This window comes from Littorina saxatilis, linkage group LG6, assembly GCF_037325665.1.
Source record: "Littorina saxatilis isolate snail1 linkage group LG6, US_GU_Lsax_2.0, whole genome shotgun sequence".
NCBI classification, from domain to species: Eukaryota; Metazoa; Mollusca; class Gastropoda; order Littorinimorpha; family Littorinidae; genus Littorina; species Littorina saxatilis.
This window is the reverse complement of record NC_090250.1, coordinates 36,618,986-36,636,102: the sequence shown is the minus strand read 5'-3', so window position 1 is coordinate 36,636,102 and position 17,117 is coordinate 36,618,986. Positions and strand designations below refer to the sequence as shown.

Sequence of the window (17,117 nt, the reverse complement as noted above, 5' to 3'; positions counted from 1 at the left end):
GATTTCGTTACGGAATAACCCGATGCAGAGCTTCGGTAAATGTCGTGGTGGGATTTTCAAACAAGAATTCCGACTTTTTCCTTATTTGGAACTCGGTAGTTTCCGCCGAGTAAGTCGGTTGTCCACAGTAACAAACATGGCAGACATGAGGTAGGTTCTAACTTCAAACCGGAGATTATTGGCGCTCCATTCTGAAAGATATATAACCATAATTTCATCTGATTTGAGTTTTAACAGTCGATTTGAAGTAATCTTCACAAATTCACTAATTGTGGAATAGTTCTCTTCATTTATTGACAAGTGACTGGTTTTCAATCAGTCGATGTTTTCTATCAATAATCTGTTCCTTATCACCACTAGACTAATCAGGCTATCAATTTCCCTTCAAGGTGTTCCAACAGTTTTCAATTCACTGCCGTTTACCTGTTTGTTTGTTTATATTTTGTCACGTCTGTGTATCGGTGTTGTGTTCAGTTACATTCGGCATAGTCTGTTTTTAATTTAATTGGCAACAAGAAGTCTTCAGCTGTTCAGTATATGGTTCAGTTCACACATTGCCTCTAAACCCATATTTTCAAAATGTTACGTTCGATAGATTGATAAATTGTGAGTTAAAATCGCACATGTACCCTCTTCAAAACCTCATACTATCCCCATAACCTGCACTAGTCCACCCTTATCGCTTCTCACCGAAACCCAGCTAGCTCACTTGAAAATTCGGTGTTTGTTTGTTTTTAAAGTTGAGAGAACTACCGTCACTTGTTACTACCGTCACTTGTTTGCATCAAATGTATCAAGACGTCATTTTCTCACATCTAGAAGTGGTTCTAAATCTGTTGCTCACTCTTAGACCTTAGAAAAAGGGTAAATGCCTTTTCCCCGTGGTTTAGCATCCATTAGGGTTTTGTGTGACTGAGTACGTTTCGGGAACCTAACATTCTTGTTATCGATATCAGGTCAGTGAGTGGATGCTGCCAAGTAATGGCATATATATAACAATCCACATTGTAGGTAATGACACAGGGAACCAAAACGAGTCTTTTGACAAAATGCATCATATTTTCCACTTCCCATGTGAAAAATAAAGGTGTTTTTCCACTCCTATGTATACCGGATATTTTGAAAAGCAGCTGCTTACTGCACAGATCTTGCCTGTTTGTAGCTCTGCTTTGGGTCTTTTTGCCAAGTATCATGGTTACTGACCCAGACCCCCTCCCCCAGACATCATACATCATGTAAGCCATAACCCTGTGTTCCAAGAATGTCCTTTCACTGCTTCAAGGTCTATCTCTAAGAGCACAATCTTCTTCTTTGTTCACTTCATGGGCTGAAGTGAAACTCCCACGGCTTTTACGTGTATGACCGGCCGTTTTTACCCTGCCATTTAAGCCCGTCCTTAATTGAGCCCGTAGTCAACTACACAAAGCTTCGCGAAGTCTTTGTACTGAAAACCCGCAGCTACGGCGTGGTACTTTGACCCCAACATCGCTTCTCAAGTTTTGACATGCAAAGCTTCGCCGTAGCTCGCAACGAAGTTGGGTTTTTTGTAAGAAGAGTGCTTTTCGATTCAAGATGGACGACGAAATCAGACTCAATACCGTAGTGAAGAATGAATTTATCGACTTTGGTTGACCCAAAGTACAAGAACTAACCTCCTACCTGTATTATTTCATACTTGGATGCATTGACATGTTGAATGAAAATCGAAATCCCAGCGCTCACGCCAACTGGTCCCGGTCTTGCTCAGTAAACGAAATAGAACACATAACTATGTGTTACAATTAACTTACGTCATCATCAAGTACGTAAAGTACAATTAAATTACATATTCCTACTCCGAATCACATGTAGCATTGACACAATCGGAGATGCTAGGTTCTGAAAAGGCTAACCGTCTAAGGGAAGCAACCCCAACCACAAAAAGTGTAAACGTAGCCATAGTAATGACCATACACCCGGGGAGTTACCTCCCATCGTGCATGCCATGTCACTACTGCTACTGAACACGTGGCTCATATCATTCGACCTTACAGCTTTCGAGGGAGCAGGTTGTTGATTTTTGGGCTCCCCTGTGGCTGCGCTGTTTGGTGTTGTTTTGACACCCACCGGCCACGTTACCGTCTATCTTGCCTCCTGCTTCGTAGTTGGTGAGCTCTTTCCATTTTGGTCATTATTTTGACAGGAAATTTGTTGTAGTTGCTGATTTTCGTCCGTGTTTGGACCTGTGATATTTCAGTGACTACTGTTGGCCGCCATTTTTGTTGTCAGCATGAGTTGACAGATTTTTGTGGCTAGGCCGATGTATTTTGGAGGTAAACGTAATTTTACCTTCTTACTTGCTTGCTGCTTTGTTTAGTTGGTAAGCTTGTTCCTTCTTGTCTTTGGTTTGACAGGAATTTATCTATAGTTGCTGACTTTTTGTCCGTTTGGACTCCTAAATGCGTTTCAGTAACTTATCTTGTGGCCGCCACTTTCGGTTGCTCAGCTTTCCTGACAGCTTATTTATGTGGCTAGGCCTATGTTATGGTGAGGTTCTCCTTACTTTACCTGCGTTTTTGCCTTCTGCTTTGTTAGTTGGTAAGCCATTTCATATTTCGTCATTACTTTGACAGGAATTTTTGTTATTGCTTAATTTTCGTCCGTTTTGGACTTCTAAATTTTGTCCAGTAACTTATCGCTTGGCCGCCATTTTGTGTATCAGCGTTGCTGACAGTGGTTTACTTGGCTAGGCTTTAGCAGGTATCTACCAGTCCGTAGGACTGGTCGTGGTTTCGGATTTAACATGTTTGTTATGTTTTGTTCGTTACTCTTTCTGCCTCGAACAAACACTTTGTGGGGCAGTCATATACTGTTGTATGTCCTGTTTCTTCTCCTCGCCTTCTCTGCCGTTAGCAGATCAGGTGTTGCAGGTGTCTGCTTTTCTTTGTGAAGAAATTTTCGCGTTCCAAGCCTGCGTCTTCCGTTGGTCCCGCTGTCTGTGGGCGACGTCACCTTGTTGGCTTCTTTGACGCTTCCGGCCGAGACGTTGTCTAGGGCGGATGTTTTGCTTCTTCGTCTTCTACCGCTGTGGTTGGCGATTCAAGTAAGTCGAGCTGGTCCACAGGCCCTCGTGAGGCCGTCGGACAGTCCCTGCTGGGACACAGCTCTTTTCGGCGGGTTCACGACCCGCAAACCCCTGTTCAGTCGCACCCTGGCTTCACTGAAGACCATTGTGTGGCTGAGCAATGGCGGCAGTTGGTTCCGGCTACTTCTCCGACGTACGCACCCGCTGGGGTCGTTTCCGGAGTTGTCTAGCCGTTTCCGACTGCTGCGCTTCCGGCACTCGCCGGAAGCATAGGTCCCCCGATGTACGCACCCGCTGTGGTCGTTTCCGGGGTTGACCAGGTCCCCCGATGTGCGCACCCGCTGTGGTCGTTTCCGGGGTTGACCGGACGTTGCCCCCCGGGCATTCGTCCTCTGTTCAGTCGCACCCTGGTTTCCTCGAAGACCATTGTGTGGCGGGGCAGTGGCGGTAGCCGTTTCCGGCGCTGCGCTTCCGGCACTCGCTGGAAGCATAGGTCCTCTGACGTACGCACCCGCTGTGGTCGTTTCCGGGGTTGACCGGACGTTGCCCCCCGGGCATTCGTCCTCTGTTCAGTCACACCCTGGCTTCCTCGAAGACCATTGTGTGGCGGAGCAATGGCGGTAGCCGTTTCTGGCGCTGCGCTTCCGGCACTCGCTGGAAGCATAGGTCCTCTGACGTACGCACCCGCTGTGGTCGTTTCCGGGGTTGACCGGACGTTGCCTTTTAGGGCATTCGGGCTTCCGGCCTCCGTCCTCGCATTCGGCGCTTCCGCTTTTCGCGGTCTCGTCTGGTGCTTTCCGGCTCCACCCGGATTTACTGCTCCTTTCGCTTCCACTTCCTCCCGGATGTCGGTAGCTGAGGAGCAGCGCCAGCCCTTCGGGCAGGTGGTGTCTCAGCTCTGGCCGATGTAGTCAGCGTTTCAACCTTCGGTTGTCGCGTCGACTGCCGTTCCGGTGCCTGCGGCTGCAGACTTGCCGTCTTCTCTCTCTTAGCCTGGTCGAGGCATGAGTTAGGACGACGTCGGGGGGGACGGATTTCCGGTTTTCCGGTTATGCCGTTTCACCGGCCTTCCACCAGTACGTGGACTTCGGTTTTTTCGCCGGTTGTGTCGGACATTCAGTCTGTCGTCAGCGATTCCACACGTGCTGGTTATTGGGAAAAAGGCTTAACGCTGTCCTCTAAGCTGCGGCAGAGGTCACGTCGAAGGTTTTCCCGGGCGGGGCTTCGGCCTCCTACACTTCCTGTCTGGAAGCATAGGTTCTCCATCACAAGCGCACGTAGTGGCTTGTCTGGGGTTGATCGAGGACTGGCCTACGGGCGTTCGGGTTCCGGCCCCAGTCCTCTTCTGGTCTGTCTCACTCTTGTTCCGTCGTGGGCATTTGTGTTTCACCAGTGCGGCAGCCGTTGTCGGCGTGGTGTTTCCGGTTTTACTGGAAGCATAAGTCCTCCATTTCAAGTACACGTTGCGGTTTTGACTGGAGTTGACAGAGGACTGGCCTACGGGCGTTCGGGCTTCCGGCCTCAGTCTACTCTATGCATCTTTCGCTTCCGTTTTTTGCGGTTTTGTCTGCTGCATTTCCGGCTCTGTTCGGATACACTTCTCCTCTTCCTGACACTCCTTCGGAGGTCGGTGGGTGAGGAACAGCGGCTGGCCTACGGGCATTTAGGCTTTTAGCCTCAGCCGGGGCAGTCTTCACTTTACCTGTTGGGTGTTGCGTTTACTGCCTAGTCAGTTCGGGTGGCCCTGGACGTTTCCCCTATTCACGACCGTCAGTAGGGGGATAAGTCAGGTCTTTTTCCGGTTGGATGGTTTTCCGGTTTCCGGTCATCTCATTCATCAGTTTACCACCAGCAACTGTGACTTCGGTTTGCGTTCGTAGCTGAGCTATTCTGGTTCTCAGTCTTTAGTCAGCAATCGAACACGTTCTGGATTTCCGTCGCAACTCAAGCTTCGGCTCAGGATTTCCCTTGGGTGCATCGACATTGGTGGCTTCCTTGTTGGTTGACTTTGTTGTCGATGTCGGACTTCCGTTCCGTGAAGATAGGATGTTTTTTCTACTTCCGGTTCCTTAGTCACCTTTTGTAGGTACCACGGGTTGCAGGTTTTGGCTAGGCCATCTCCTCCCGAAGGTGGTATCTCTAGTGTTTTGGTTCTGCCGCTGTTTCTACTATGGTTCAGTTCCGGAACATGCTCAGCCTTGGCTGGCTTCGGCTACACGGGCTTCACCTTTTGTTCCTTCTTGCTTATTCGGCCTTTGGAACTTGCCTCCTTTCTCTACTCTGTTGGCCAGCCCTTGCTAGGGTGAGCATGGAGCAGATGAGGCTGCCCTTCCTTCTCTACGCTCGTACGGCGGGTGTCGGAGGGACTCGTTTCTTTCGCGTTCTCAGTTCCCTGAACAGTCAAAGAGAGTCGCTTAAACTTTGCCTGCGGTAGAGATTCAGTCGAGTAGAGATCACCAGGTCTCTGACTGCTTTACAAAGGTTGAAGGAAGGTAGGGCTAGCATACTCAGAAACATGCTTAGCAGAAGCATGCTCATTCCTCTGGTTAAGCTAAGCTGGCAGCCAATAGGCAGCCTTGGCCGGGCAACAGCCATTCCACGTTGCGGCGATGGTGGTTGTTGCCTTCCTGTTTCTTGTGGCTTGTGGGGTTCTCTGGCTTCAGGTTACCCCTGTTTGGCCACAAACGTTCGGACTTTGGTCCTTGTTGTCTTTCATCGAGTCGGACTCTGTCTTTCTCTAGTGATCAGACGCGTTCTGGTGTTTCGTCCAAACTTAAGGTTCACTTGAGTTGGCCTCGGAAGTAACATTCAGGTTTTCCTGAGGGGGCATTGTCTTGGACAATGGATGTTTGAGGAGTAGTTCTTTGTGGCTTTCCTCCTCTCTCTCAGGTTTTGGCTACTCTTCTCCTTCGGGCAGAGGTTTAGTTAAGGTTCGGTTCCTGTGACTTCAGTCTTGGGCCTTTCCTCTCTTCTTCCTCATCTTAGTATGAGGCGAGTCCGGATGACGTCCGTTGGGTCGGGTTTCCTTACAGTCGCCCGGCTACAAAAGGCAACTTTGTCTAGGGCGGTTGTCCGTTTTTCTCCGCGTTGGACTCTGTCTTCAGACAGGGACAGACGCGCTCTGGGTTTCTGGCCAAACTCAGGTAGGCTCTTGATTTGGCTAGGAAGTTAACTGCCTGTTTTTTCCCTGAGAACTCTGGTTTCGGGAGTCTTATGGCTGGCTGGCTTCACGGTTTACGTTTACCAGTCTTGGTTTTCTGCTTTCGGTTTTTGATTCACTCTCGATTACCTTCAAGCAGACTGTTTTGGGAACATTCTGGCTTTTAGCCATTTTGTTTATGGTTGCCAGTCACATCGGTTTTTGACCACCGTGGGTCCTCACTTCCGGTAGCTGACGCACAGTCGTAAGTGGCTGCTGTCGGGTGCTACCTCTCTCCCTGCGTTCGCAGGGACTGGTAGGGGATGACTGGCGACCTTCTATTTGTGAGTTTTCTCTTCGAGGTGGACTCTGGTACTTAGTGCTTGGATGTCTCTCTCTCGCTCTTTCGTGGGGATTGGTCACTCTTATTTTGAGCTGACTTCTTTCTCACAAGCCTTTTGGGCTTTACTACATCCCAAGGTTTGCAGACTTTGGCATGGTTGTCTTAAGGTCACCGCGGGGGTTCGTCCTTCTCAGTTGAGGGGACAACCTTACGCACGGATCTTCTCAGGACATTAGCATTTCCTTCCAATAAAAGGGGGGGGGGGGAAGCTTGTCTTTCCCTTGGCTCGCCAGGGTTTTTAATCCAAGGCTTGGGTCTATTCCTGTGCTGTTTTTTACGGCTAGGAGATTGGAAGAAGTGCTGAGCACAGCTTTCTGGATCTCTGAGGTTGTCTCTTTCGCTTTGCCTGAGATACTTCTCGGCTGTCAATCAGGACTTTCCTTGGTTCCCTCACTGCCTGTTGGCAGTGGGCCAGCCCTGGCAAGGGCTTTTGAGTGGGTTAGATTTTCTTTCCCACTGGGACCGCCCTGATTCTTTGGCAGCGGTCCAGGTTTTTGGCAAGGTTTTTTGAGTGAGTTAGATTTTTCTTTCCCACCGCCTTGTTGTTGCAATCTGCTACATGTGATTCGGAGTAGGAATATGTAATTTAATCGAAAATTTTATTGTAAATTTTCATTTAATAAATATACCTACCCGAATCACATAGTATATTCCCTCCCGCCAACCCCGCTTTTGATTTGGAGAATTTATTCTTTAGGTCGAATGATATGAGCCACGTGTTCAGTAGCAGTAGTGACATGGCATGCACGATGGGAGGTAACTCCCCGGGTGTATGGTCATTACTATGGCTACGTTTACACTTTTTGTGGTTGGGGTTGCTTCCCTTAGACGGTTAGCCTTTTCAGAACCTAGCATCTCCGATTGTGTCAATGCTACATGTGATTCGGGTAGGTATATTTATTAAATGAAAATTTACAATAAAATTTTCGAATTTGTGACGTAAAGTACTCAGAAAGAAGCACACCACGCGCTGGTCGAGACTACGCGCATGCGCTTTCTGGCTAATAAGATTTGAGACGCCAAGACATGAAAAGATAACTCTCTTTTCCGCCATAGTACCTTTCCTTGGACTGCGACGAAGTCTAGTTCCGGTAGCTTTGCGAAGTGAGCTACGCGTAGTCGACTTCGTCCAATTAACCTTTGCCGGATGCCGCTTTTGACTACACACTCCCGACGATGCGGGTTTGTCTGAACCCATACATTTGAAAGAGGGTTTTTACCGTTTATTCCTCTAACGACGATGCGGGTTTGTCTGAACCCATACATTTGAAAGAGGGTTTTTATCGTTTATTTCTCTAACGACGGGGTGGGTTCAGGGAAACCCACAGCGCTACTTCAGTGGTTGCATCGAGTTTCTCCCTTCACCGACCTCTTGCAGGGGAGGGAGAGGGAGAGGGGGAGGGAGAGACTGAGAGACTAAGAAAGAGAGAGAGAGAGAGACTAAGAAAGAGAGAGAGAGACTAAGAAAAAGAGAGAGAGAGACTAAGAAAGAGAGAGAGACTAAGAAAGAGAGAGAGAGAGACTAAGAAAGAGAGAGAGTCTAAGAAAGAGAGTGAGAGACTAAGAAAGAGAGAGAGAGAGACTAAGAAAGAGAGAGAGGGAGACTAAGAAAGAGAGAGAGAGAGACTAAGAAAGAGAGAGAGGCTAAGAAAGAGAGAGAGAGAGAGACTAAGAAAGAGAGAGAGACTAAGAAAGAGAGAGAGACTAAGAAAGAGAGAGAGACTAAGAAAGAGAGAGAGAGAGATACATCATACTAAGAAAGAGAGAGTGAGAGAGACTAAGAAAGATAGAGAGAGAGAGAGACAGATAAAGAGAGAGAGAGACAAATAAAGAGAGAGAGAGACTAAGAAAGAGAGAGAGAGAGACTAAGAAAGAGAGAGAGAGACTAAGAAAGAGAGAGAGAGACTAAGAAAGAGAGAGAGACTAAGAAAGAGAGAGAGAGAGACAAAGAAAGAGAGAGAGAGACTAAGAAAGAGAGAGAGAGACTAAGAAAGAGAGAGAGAGACTAAGAAAGAGAGAGAGAGAGAGACTAAACAAGAGAGAGAGAGACTAAGAAAGAGAGAGAGAGAGACTAAGAGAGAGAAAGAGAGACTAAGAAAGAGAGAGAGAGACTAAGAGAGAGAGAGAGAGACTAAGAAAGAGAGAGAGAGAGACTAAGAGAGAGAGAGAGAGACTAAGAAAGAGAGAGAGACTAAAAAAGAGAGAGAGAGACTAAAAAAGAGAGAGAGAGACTAAGAAAGAGAGAGAGAGAGACTAAGGGAGAGAAAGAGACTAAGAAAGAGAGAGAGACTAAAAGAGAGAGAGAGAGACTAAGAAAGAGAGAGAGAGACTAAGAAAGAGAGAGAGAGACTAAGAAAGAGAGAGAGAGACTAAGAAAGAGAGAGAGACTAAGAAAGAGAGAGAGAGAGACTAAGAAAGAGAGAGAGAGACTAAGAAAGAGAGAGAGACTAAGAAAGAGAGAGAGAGAGACTAAGAAAGAGAGAGAGAGAGACTAAGAAAGAGCTAGAGAGAGAGAGAGACTAAGAAAGAGAGAGAGAGACTAAGAAAGAGAGAGAGAGACTAAGAAAGAGAGAGAGAGAGAGACTAAAAAAGAGAGATAGAGACTAAGAAAGAGAGAGAGAGACTAAGAAAGAGAGAGAAAGAGAGACTAAGAAAGAGAGAGAGACTAAGAGAGAAAGAGAGACTAAGAAAGAGAGAGAGACTAAGAGAGAGAGAGAGACTAAGAAAGAGAGAGAGAGACTAAGAAAGAGAGAGAGAGACTAAGAAAGAGAGAGAGCGAGAGACTAAGAAAGAGAGAGAGAGAGACTAAGAGAGAGAGAGACTAAGAAAGAGAGAGAGAGAGACTAAGAAAGAGAGAGAGAGAGAGAGACTAAGAAAGAGAGACAGAGAGAGAGACTAAGAGAGAGAGACAGAGAGAGAGACTAAGAGAGAGAGAGAGAGAGACTAAGAAAGAGAGACAGAGAGAGAGACTAAGAGAGAGAGACAGAGAGAGAGACTAAGAGAGAGAGACAGAGAGAGAGACAGACAGAGAGAGAGACAGACAGAGAGAGAGACAGAGACAGACAGTCAGATAGACAGACAGTCAGAGAGACGGATAGACGGATAGACAGACAGACAGACAGAGCAACTGACAACAGACATACAGACAGAGAGATACGGACAGACAAACAGAGAGACAGAGAGTCTCTTGGAGACAAACAGGCAGACAGACACTGTTCCGCCGCTTTGGTAATTATGGGTGTAGCAGAACCCGCGCCGTCGGCAGAGGGATAGTTACAATCACTACTACTCTTTAAAAGTATGGGTATGTGTGAACCCGCGCCATCGGTAGTGTTTATGTAAATTATCATAATCAATTAATTCTGATGTTTTGTCATGTACACACTAAAAATTTGCAGACAGAGAGCAAATTAGGTGTGTGAGAGATACTTAAAATTTCAAAACGATACCTTTAATGGTTCCAGAGTTACAATGATTTTAGTGTGTCTCTGGGTACAGGTGAACCCAGGAAGCACGGCAAAGGTTAAGGACAGGCTTTAGGCAGCCAGACCCAGCTTTCAGGGGAAGCATGCTGGGTATTTTCGTGTTTCTATAAGTTATAAACCACCAAACTCTGACACGGAGTACAGAATCTTTTCCGTGCGCACTTGACTTGGTCTTGTACTTGCATGTGCTTAGAAGGAGGGGTAAGGCACTAGCAGGTCTGCAAATAAGTTGACCAGGGAGATCAGAAAAATCTCCACCCTCAACCCACCAGGCGCGCCCAGGATTCAAACCCACGACCTTCCTCATAGGAGGCCGGCGTCTAATCCACTAGGTCCTTGCGCCCATCTAAGAACAATAAAAGTCAATAAAACTCCTACAAAGCATCAAAATGTAAACCCAATGGTATTGAATTGATCGTCTTATTCAAACATGATACAAACACTCTGATAGATAAAATTGGCATTATCATATAATTATTATATAATACTAAAAGTCCTCCACAGGACTAGATTTCACTGTGATACGTCCCCCACGAAGGGACTTTGCTTTGAAATCACGGTCCCCCCTGAGGAGGGTCTGATGCTCCCAATAGGCTATCTGTGCAGGGATATTATTCTCTCTCTTTTGCTCTGCTCAGAGATTGTAACATATTCATCTCAGAAGAAAGTCTGAGATACAAACAAAATAAGGACAAAAATAACCAAACAAGCCTGATTGTTTTCACCAATAGTTCAGCCTCGTGACCTTCGTCAGGGTGTTCTATTATTACCTTGCAATATGTTTACAAATACAAATATTCTTTGACGCAGTATATGTCTATGACAGAATTACACATGACGCAATAGGTTTTGCGTGCTGGAATTCCAAAAATGAATATATGACAATAGTAGAAACAAGTGGATTGATGAAGATGATGCAGTGTTTGATAATTATATAGATGATAAAAAAAAAGGTGGGTGGGGGATAATCAGGACTTCAAAACAGGTAAGTAGAGCACTAGAGGTCAAACATTTAGCATAAATAAATTTTGCAAAGTATCATATATATAGTCACTTTAACCCTTAAGTGAATTACAGTGTGTGAAAGTCAAACTTTGGAGCCTTATTTTTATTTTCAGTTTCATCCCAGTCAAGACAACCTGGCTTTAGTGGTATTGCTCATGTGATTCAGACTACTTTTCATTGCAAAGAGGGAAAATGTGGGGCGGTTTATCCGGGCTACAGAGCGTGCTGCTGTATGAACAAAATGCATGAGTTGTTACTTTGAAAATAATTTTGAACAAATTGCATGCGTCTGTTTTATGTTTTCGTGTTTTTACAATTTGTCATGTTTTGACGATTTATCGGCGGGGAATTAAAACGAGGGTGGTGGTGTATGTCTGTAATGAGCGATTTACAGAAAACTACTCGACAGATTTTGATGAAACTTTACATGCAAATTCTTCCAGATGATATTCCCACACCTTTTTTTCTAAAAAAATTTTTGATTACGTCATATCCGGCTTTTAGTGAAAGTTGAGGCATCAGTATCAGTATCACACCCTCATTTTTTAATCAAAATGATTTAAATTTAGGGCAATAAATCTTCGACGAAGCCCGGACTATGTGATTGGAAGCTTAAGAATTAATTGATGTGTTTCGTCATTAAAAATCACAAAATTCTAATAAAAATAAAGTGTTAGTAATCGATCCAAAAATTATTTAATCTTATTCTTGATGATTTCCTGAATCAAAAAATATATAGATATGCCATGTTTACTTTGCTAATGCGTTCAAAATTACAGAAAATAGGTTAATTTGGCACTACATTCGCATGCTTTGCGGAGATGTGTTGGACCCGTCTCAGGCTTCCGTTTAATCCTAGAGAAGCCTTAGTATTATAATCTGGGTGTTTGCTGTTTATTAGTGTTTATTTCTTTAGTTTCAGGACGACAGATTGTTTAAATGTTTGTTATATCGCTTCACGTGACTTGTTTTTTTCTTTGACCTACTGCATCAAATATATTTATTGTCTCCCCTTATGACCCCCTTCCCCCTCACCCTCTTTCTCCACCTAATCATGTTTTGTTTCATACATTTCTTGTCCTTTACGTTTGCATGACAATCTTTGAGTTTAATGATTTTGATGTTTTGAGATATATTGTATTATATATATGTGTGTATCTTTGATCTTTATGTAGGTTGATACTTAATATTCAAGGTAAAGAGATATATATGAATATATATATATATAAACGTTTTATGTCAAAGTGTTTGCTTGCAGTTAAATACAACCAGGTGTACTAATAGTGGAATCAAGCAAATGAAAAAATAACATTCGTCAGTACTTCTGGCTTTTTCAAAGATTTTGTTTCATATTTGTTCATTAATTTTTCACAAAGTATGTTACAGGATGCAAATTATTGTCTTTGTTATTTTTTTCTTTTTTTTTTCTTTGGTGTATTTTTTTAATTTTTTTAATGAACGGTTTTAAACACTGTGCAGAGGATTTGCAATTGTTACATATTCACCTCTAGGAAATGGGTTAATGCCTAAACAGTTCATTTTCTTGGGAATAACTTTGTCAATATTACTATTAGCTTCCATGCTGGAGAGCAAGAAATGAAGTAACATGGTGTTGTTGTTTGTTTGTTTTTTAACCTTTAGTGTAATTGTTATGGTTTATAGGCATGTGTGTATAACTAAGCATACAATTTGTCTGACAGCGCCGCTGTGAGACAAAAGAGGCAGGACGAGTTGGATCAGAAGGCACAGAACATAAGGCATGTTCCTGGAACAACAGATTCAGAGGTAGAAATCCCAGCTCCTTTGGATTACTCCTTCCTAGCCCTCGCCACCATCGAAGGTAGGCATATAATGTTCCGTTATTTGTGGAATTCTTAGATTGATTAATTGATTCATCAGTGGATTGAATGATTCATCAGTTTGTTTTATGGTTGTTTGGCTCTTTGCTGTTTATTCTCTTTGAAGAAGCTAACTGCATGCGTTTTAAAAACATCCGTTTTGCCTGTACCTTCAAACAAAAAACATCTGAATATCGCTTCTTTTGTTTGCTAGTTTTATGCCAATTTACGCTAATTTAAACGTCTTTAGAAAATGGTTAGAATTAGTTTTAAGGGTGGTCGGAACAGTTGTTTGAAGTTAACCCTTGTTTAGATGTGGTACTGTACTATCAAACCCAAAGTAAATTTAAGAGTCCCTTGTATTGAATGGCATGAAAATGTTTGTTCTAATGTATATCAACAGATGCGGAAAAAGAAGACCCACGCATTCCTATGCTTGGCAAGGTGGTCTCCCCGAAGGGCACTGGCAAGTTTGCAGGGCGATGCTTGCGGATGAACAACAACCAGCTGGCAGAGATCAAGACGCTGAAGGCTTTCGTGACGAGAATGTTTGTCAGTCCTCTTATGATTGGCTGGCTTGACCTGTCCTTCAACTGTCTGACAGTGATAGACAATGTGAGTAGCTGGTTGATACAAGATTAGCAGGCTCAGGTACAGCTACTCTATAGTTTTAGTATCTGGTTGGCTAAAGGACAAAGGCTCTCAGTGTTAATTGTTCCCAGGCCTCAGTCTTCAGTCAATTACGTTTTGTTTTTTTTATCTGACGCATTGTTCTGACACCAGGCCGGTCAAATGTCTGATATTTTTGTCACGTGTGATGTCTTTTGTCACAACAATTTTGGTTGGTGGCCAGGACATTTTTGACTGAAGTATTTTGAGAATCTGGGTCCAACTTACCTATTTTGCCTTCTGTGTCTGGGAACAACACTGGTCTCTTTCAGAAATGTTCCTTATACTCGAACCTAAGTAACATTTACATCCTGGTAGATGGCTGTGTGTGTGTGTGTGTGTGGGTGAGTGAGTGTTTTCACACTAGTTTATGAAAGTTAGTGCCATCAAAAGAGTTTTTGATTATATTCAGAAGAATGCAGGAAATTAGTAGAAATTCTAGAATACAGAGTACATGCACAGTGGAACACCTTTTTTTAAGACCTCCAAAAGTCTTAGATAATCAGGTCTTAAAAAGGAGCAAGTCTTGAAATGGGAGTACATTTACAGAGGTTATGAACCATACTATCTAAAAAAAAAACAAGGTCTTAAGAGAGGGTCTTAATTTGGGGGGTCTTAAAAGGGGTGTTTCACTGCATACAGTTTTCTGTGAAAGAGTACTAAATCAAGGTCAGAGGTATTTCAACTTGCCTCATCCCTAGTTTTTGTCTATTTGTTGTGTCTAAAATTTGAATTAAAAAAAAGCCAGTTTTGACTGATGTGTGCATTGTGCTCAAACAACTCTGACCTATGTTTCCTAGGTTCTGCTGGAGTTCCCGAATCTGGAAATACTGTATCTCCATGGCAACAACATCTCCAACATCAAGGAGGTTGACAAGCTGGCAAAACTGACAAAGTTGCGAAAGCTCACACTGCACGGCAACGCAGTTGAAAATGAAAAAGTGAGTAAAGTTTATAAACAAGTCGTGTGAAGCGATACCAACACATTTAGTCAATCTGTCAGCCTGAAGCTAAACATCAACACTGGAAACCAGTTATCACTGAGACTCCATGCGCTACAGCCGATGGTCGAGGCGAGTCGTACTCATCTTGGTAGCCATGCAAACATAATGCTTTAAAAAAAAAAGGTCACCACAGTGCAGCCTCAACTTTTGTAAAAAGACGGATACCATGAAATCAAAGACATTTATAAAAAGAAAAATGATAAACATGTCGGGGGAATATTGTTCGGAGGAACTCGCATCCAAAGTTTGATAATTATAAACATCTGTGGGATAGTTTTCTTCAAACAGACACACACACACACACACCTTCGATTTCCAGTCTATCTGAAAACATTGTCAAAAATTGACTAAACGTAAAAAGAATAAAGAAAAGTTGCATCAAGCGATATCAAAACGTAACTAAATGTAATAACGTCCATTTTAAGATTCTCTGTTGCTTCTTAGATTGATTTCGTTAGAATTTTTGTGGTATGTTTTTTACCCATTCATCGATATCAACAATTCAGCCTGTGTTGCTTAAAGACTTTAAGAGAGTAAGATACTAATCAAAAATGTTGTTCAGTGCAGATTAATTTTGAATTTGCAGCCATCTTGCGGACATGATTTCAGCAGGGAATCAGACTTTTTATGTGTCTGTTTGCATTTCTCATGTGAAGCATAAAGTCAACTTAGTCACCTAATGTCTTCTTGCTGCAGGGATACAGACTGTACGTGCTGTCTACCATTCCATGGCTTCGCAATTTTGACTTCAGCGCTGTGACCAAGTGTGAGGCTAAAACGGCAGACACATGGAGACGTCTAAACAACGCTAGCAAAAAGAAAAAGAAAACTCAGGCCGGCGAAGATTAGACTGTAGTTTCTGACAGAATAGGTGGCAAGAGTGACTGTTTCTTTGGTTTTGCATTTAAGTATCAGATAGTAACGGTACATCTGAGGAGCTGAGAAGTTTTGTGAGATGTCAGCCGTATCAGATATGTTTTATTGTGGCAATCTTTCATGCTGTAAATAAAATAAGATAATTCAATATTTTCTGGCACTCTGTTCTTGTTCTGTTTCTGTGTACCTTAAAGGTAAATCAGGCAAAATGGGTCTAAGTCAACCAAAACTGGATGTATTTCCTGTAGGCGGACTTCCTGAAGGTGTTTTTTCTGTATACAATGAATCTGCCAAGGTGTAGTAACTTCCTGGTGTGTTGTTTGGTTCTTGTAGTACGTCACTTGACACTCTTCTGCACCCTCAAAAATAATGTTTTCACTTAAAGGTTGTCAATTTAAAGACGTTCTGACCTGATCATTTCATCTAAAGTTCAAAAGTGAGGACACTTTCACTTCACTTAAAATTAATGGAACCACTGCTGGGTAGTCAAGCAAATCGTTCCTTTGATCATGGTGGTGTAGAAGAACTTTAGTCTTATTACATAAGTGAAATTGAAGAGGGCAATGTATGGCAGTTTTGCATAAGGCACAAGATTTCCAGCGGGAACTCCTCCTGGGCAAATTTCCTGAATACAGAAAAAACACCCCCAGGAAGTAAGCCTACAGGAAATGCACCCACTTTGGGTAAAACTAGACCCTTCTGTTTAAATAAGGAATTGGCAAATTGTAAGTAAAGGCTAGTGCTGAATAGTGTAGGAGGGGAGTTTCTGAGACACTTTCTGAATAAGACATTGAAATTAACATTTAACGGTCTTCCAAACCCAGAAGGTCTGATATTAACTTATTAAGAACAAATTGAAATCCAGTGCACACAAAAAAAGAAAAATCTCAGTATTTCACTGTTTCAAAGTAAAAATGTGCATCAAACAGTAACATTAACCATGTCTCCAGAGATTGAAAATATTGTGACAATCAAGCACCTTTGGATGACATTGTGGTGCTAGTTTTAATGACAAGTAAGGGTTTTGTTCTGATATGAATTTTTATTTCCACCAGCAAAGTACAAATAAGAATTGTGTCTATCCTACCCTCTTAATTTGTTTTTAATTAACTGAAGATGTCAATCTTTATGTCCATAATTGATCCAAAGAATGAAGATCTGTGGTATTTTACCTCCTGTACATGACCTGTGTGCATGATTTTATCGTACAGTACATTATTTGTGTGTCGTAAGTGAGATTTGTGTTGATGGAAACCGTTGTTTCTATTAGTCATGTTTCCTGCTTCTCGTTTTGATGTCGGCAAATCATTCCATGAAATCACAATTTAAATAATGGTCAGAGGAAAACATATTTGTGTACTAAGTTATTTGCATGTGCATGCACTCAGGTGTATGTGTGTGCCTGTGTGTGTTGGCCTTGTTATATATATGTGTACAGTGGAACCCCCTTTTAAGACTTTGTTTTTTCAGTTTTTGTTTGATCAGAACCTGTGTAAATTTACCCCCATTTTAAGACTCTCCTTTTTAAGACCTGCTTTTCTCAGATGTTTGGAGGTATTAAACGGGGCTTTCACTGTAGTTAGTGTTAGAGTGTGTATGCGAGATAGAGAAATTATGTGTGTGTGTATGTGAGA

General features: G+C 43.1%; 1 protein-coding gene across 2 annotated transcripts; it reads left to right on the top strand.

Moving 5' to 3' along the window:
- Positions 1-85: 85 nt before the first annotated feature.
- Positions 86-15,631, top strand: LOC138969132 (leucine-rich repeat-containing protein 51-like). Of its 2 annotated transcripts, XM_070341849.1 has the most exons (6): positions 86-150; positions 11,210-11,326; positions 12,797-12,936; positions 13,338-13,549; positions 14,404-14,544; positions 15,304-15,631. In XM_070341849.1, the coding sequence occupies exons 2-6, from the start codon at positions 11,289-11,291 to the stop codon at positions 15,454-15,456; spliced, it is 684 nt and encodes a 227-aa protein (XP_070197950.1). In that variant the 5' UTR covers positions 86-150; positions 11,210-11,288; the 3' UTR covers positions 15,457-15,631. The 2 variants fall into 2 exon arrangements, with proteins under 2 accessions (XP_070197950.1, XP_070197951.1); XM_070341850.1 differs by lacking the exon at positions 11,210-11,326 and having other exon boundaries at positions 110-150.
- The last annotated feature ends 1,486 nt before the right edge of the window (positions 15,632-17,117 follow it).

Excerpts from the sequence above, each read along its gene's own strand:
- LOC138969132 (XM_070341849.1), top strand. The coding sequence starts at position 11,289 with ATGTGGGGCGGTTTATCCGGGCTACAGAGCGTGCTGCT. Across the intron at positions 12,937-13,337 it reads AGCCCTCGCCACCATCGAAG|ATGCGGAAAAAGAAGACCCA; the intron begins GTAGGCATATAA and ends GTATATCAACAG. Across the intron at positions 13,550-14,403 it reads GTCTGACAGTGATAGACAAT|GTTCTGCTGGAGTTCCCGAA; the intron begins GTGAGTAGCTGG and ends TATGTTTCCTAG.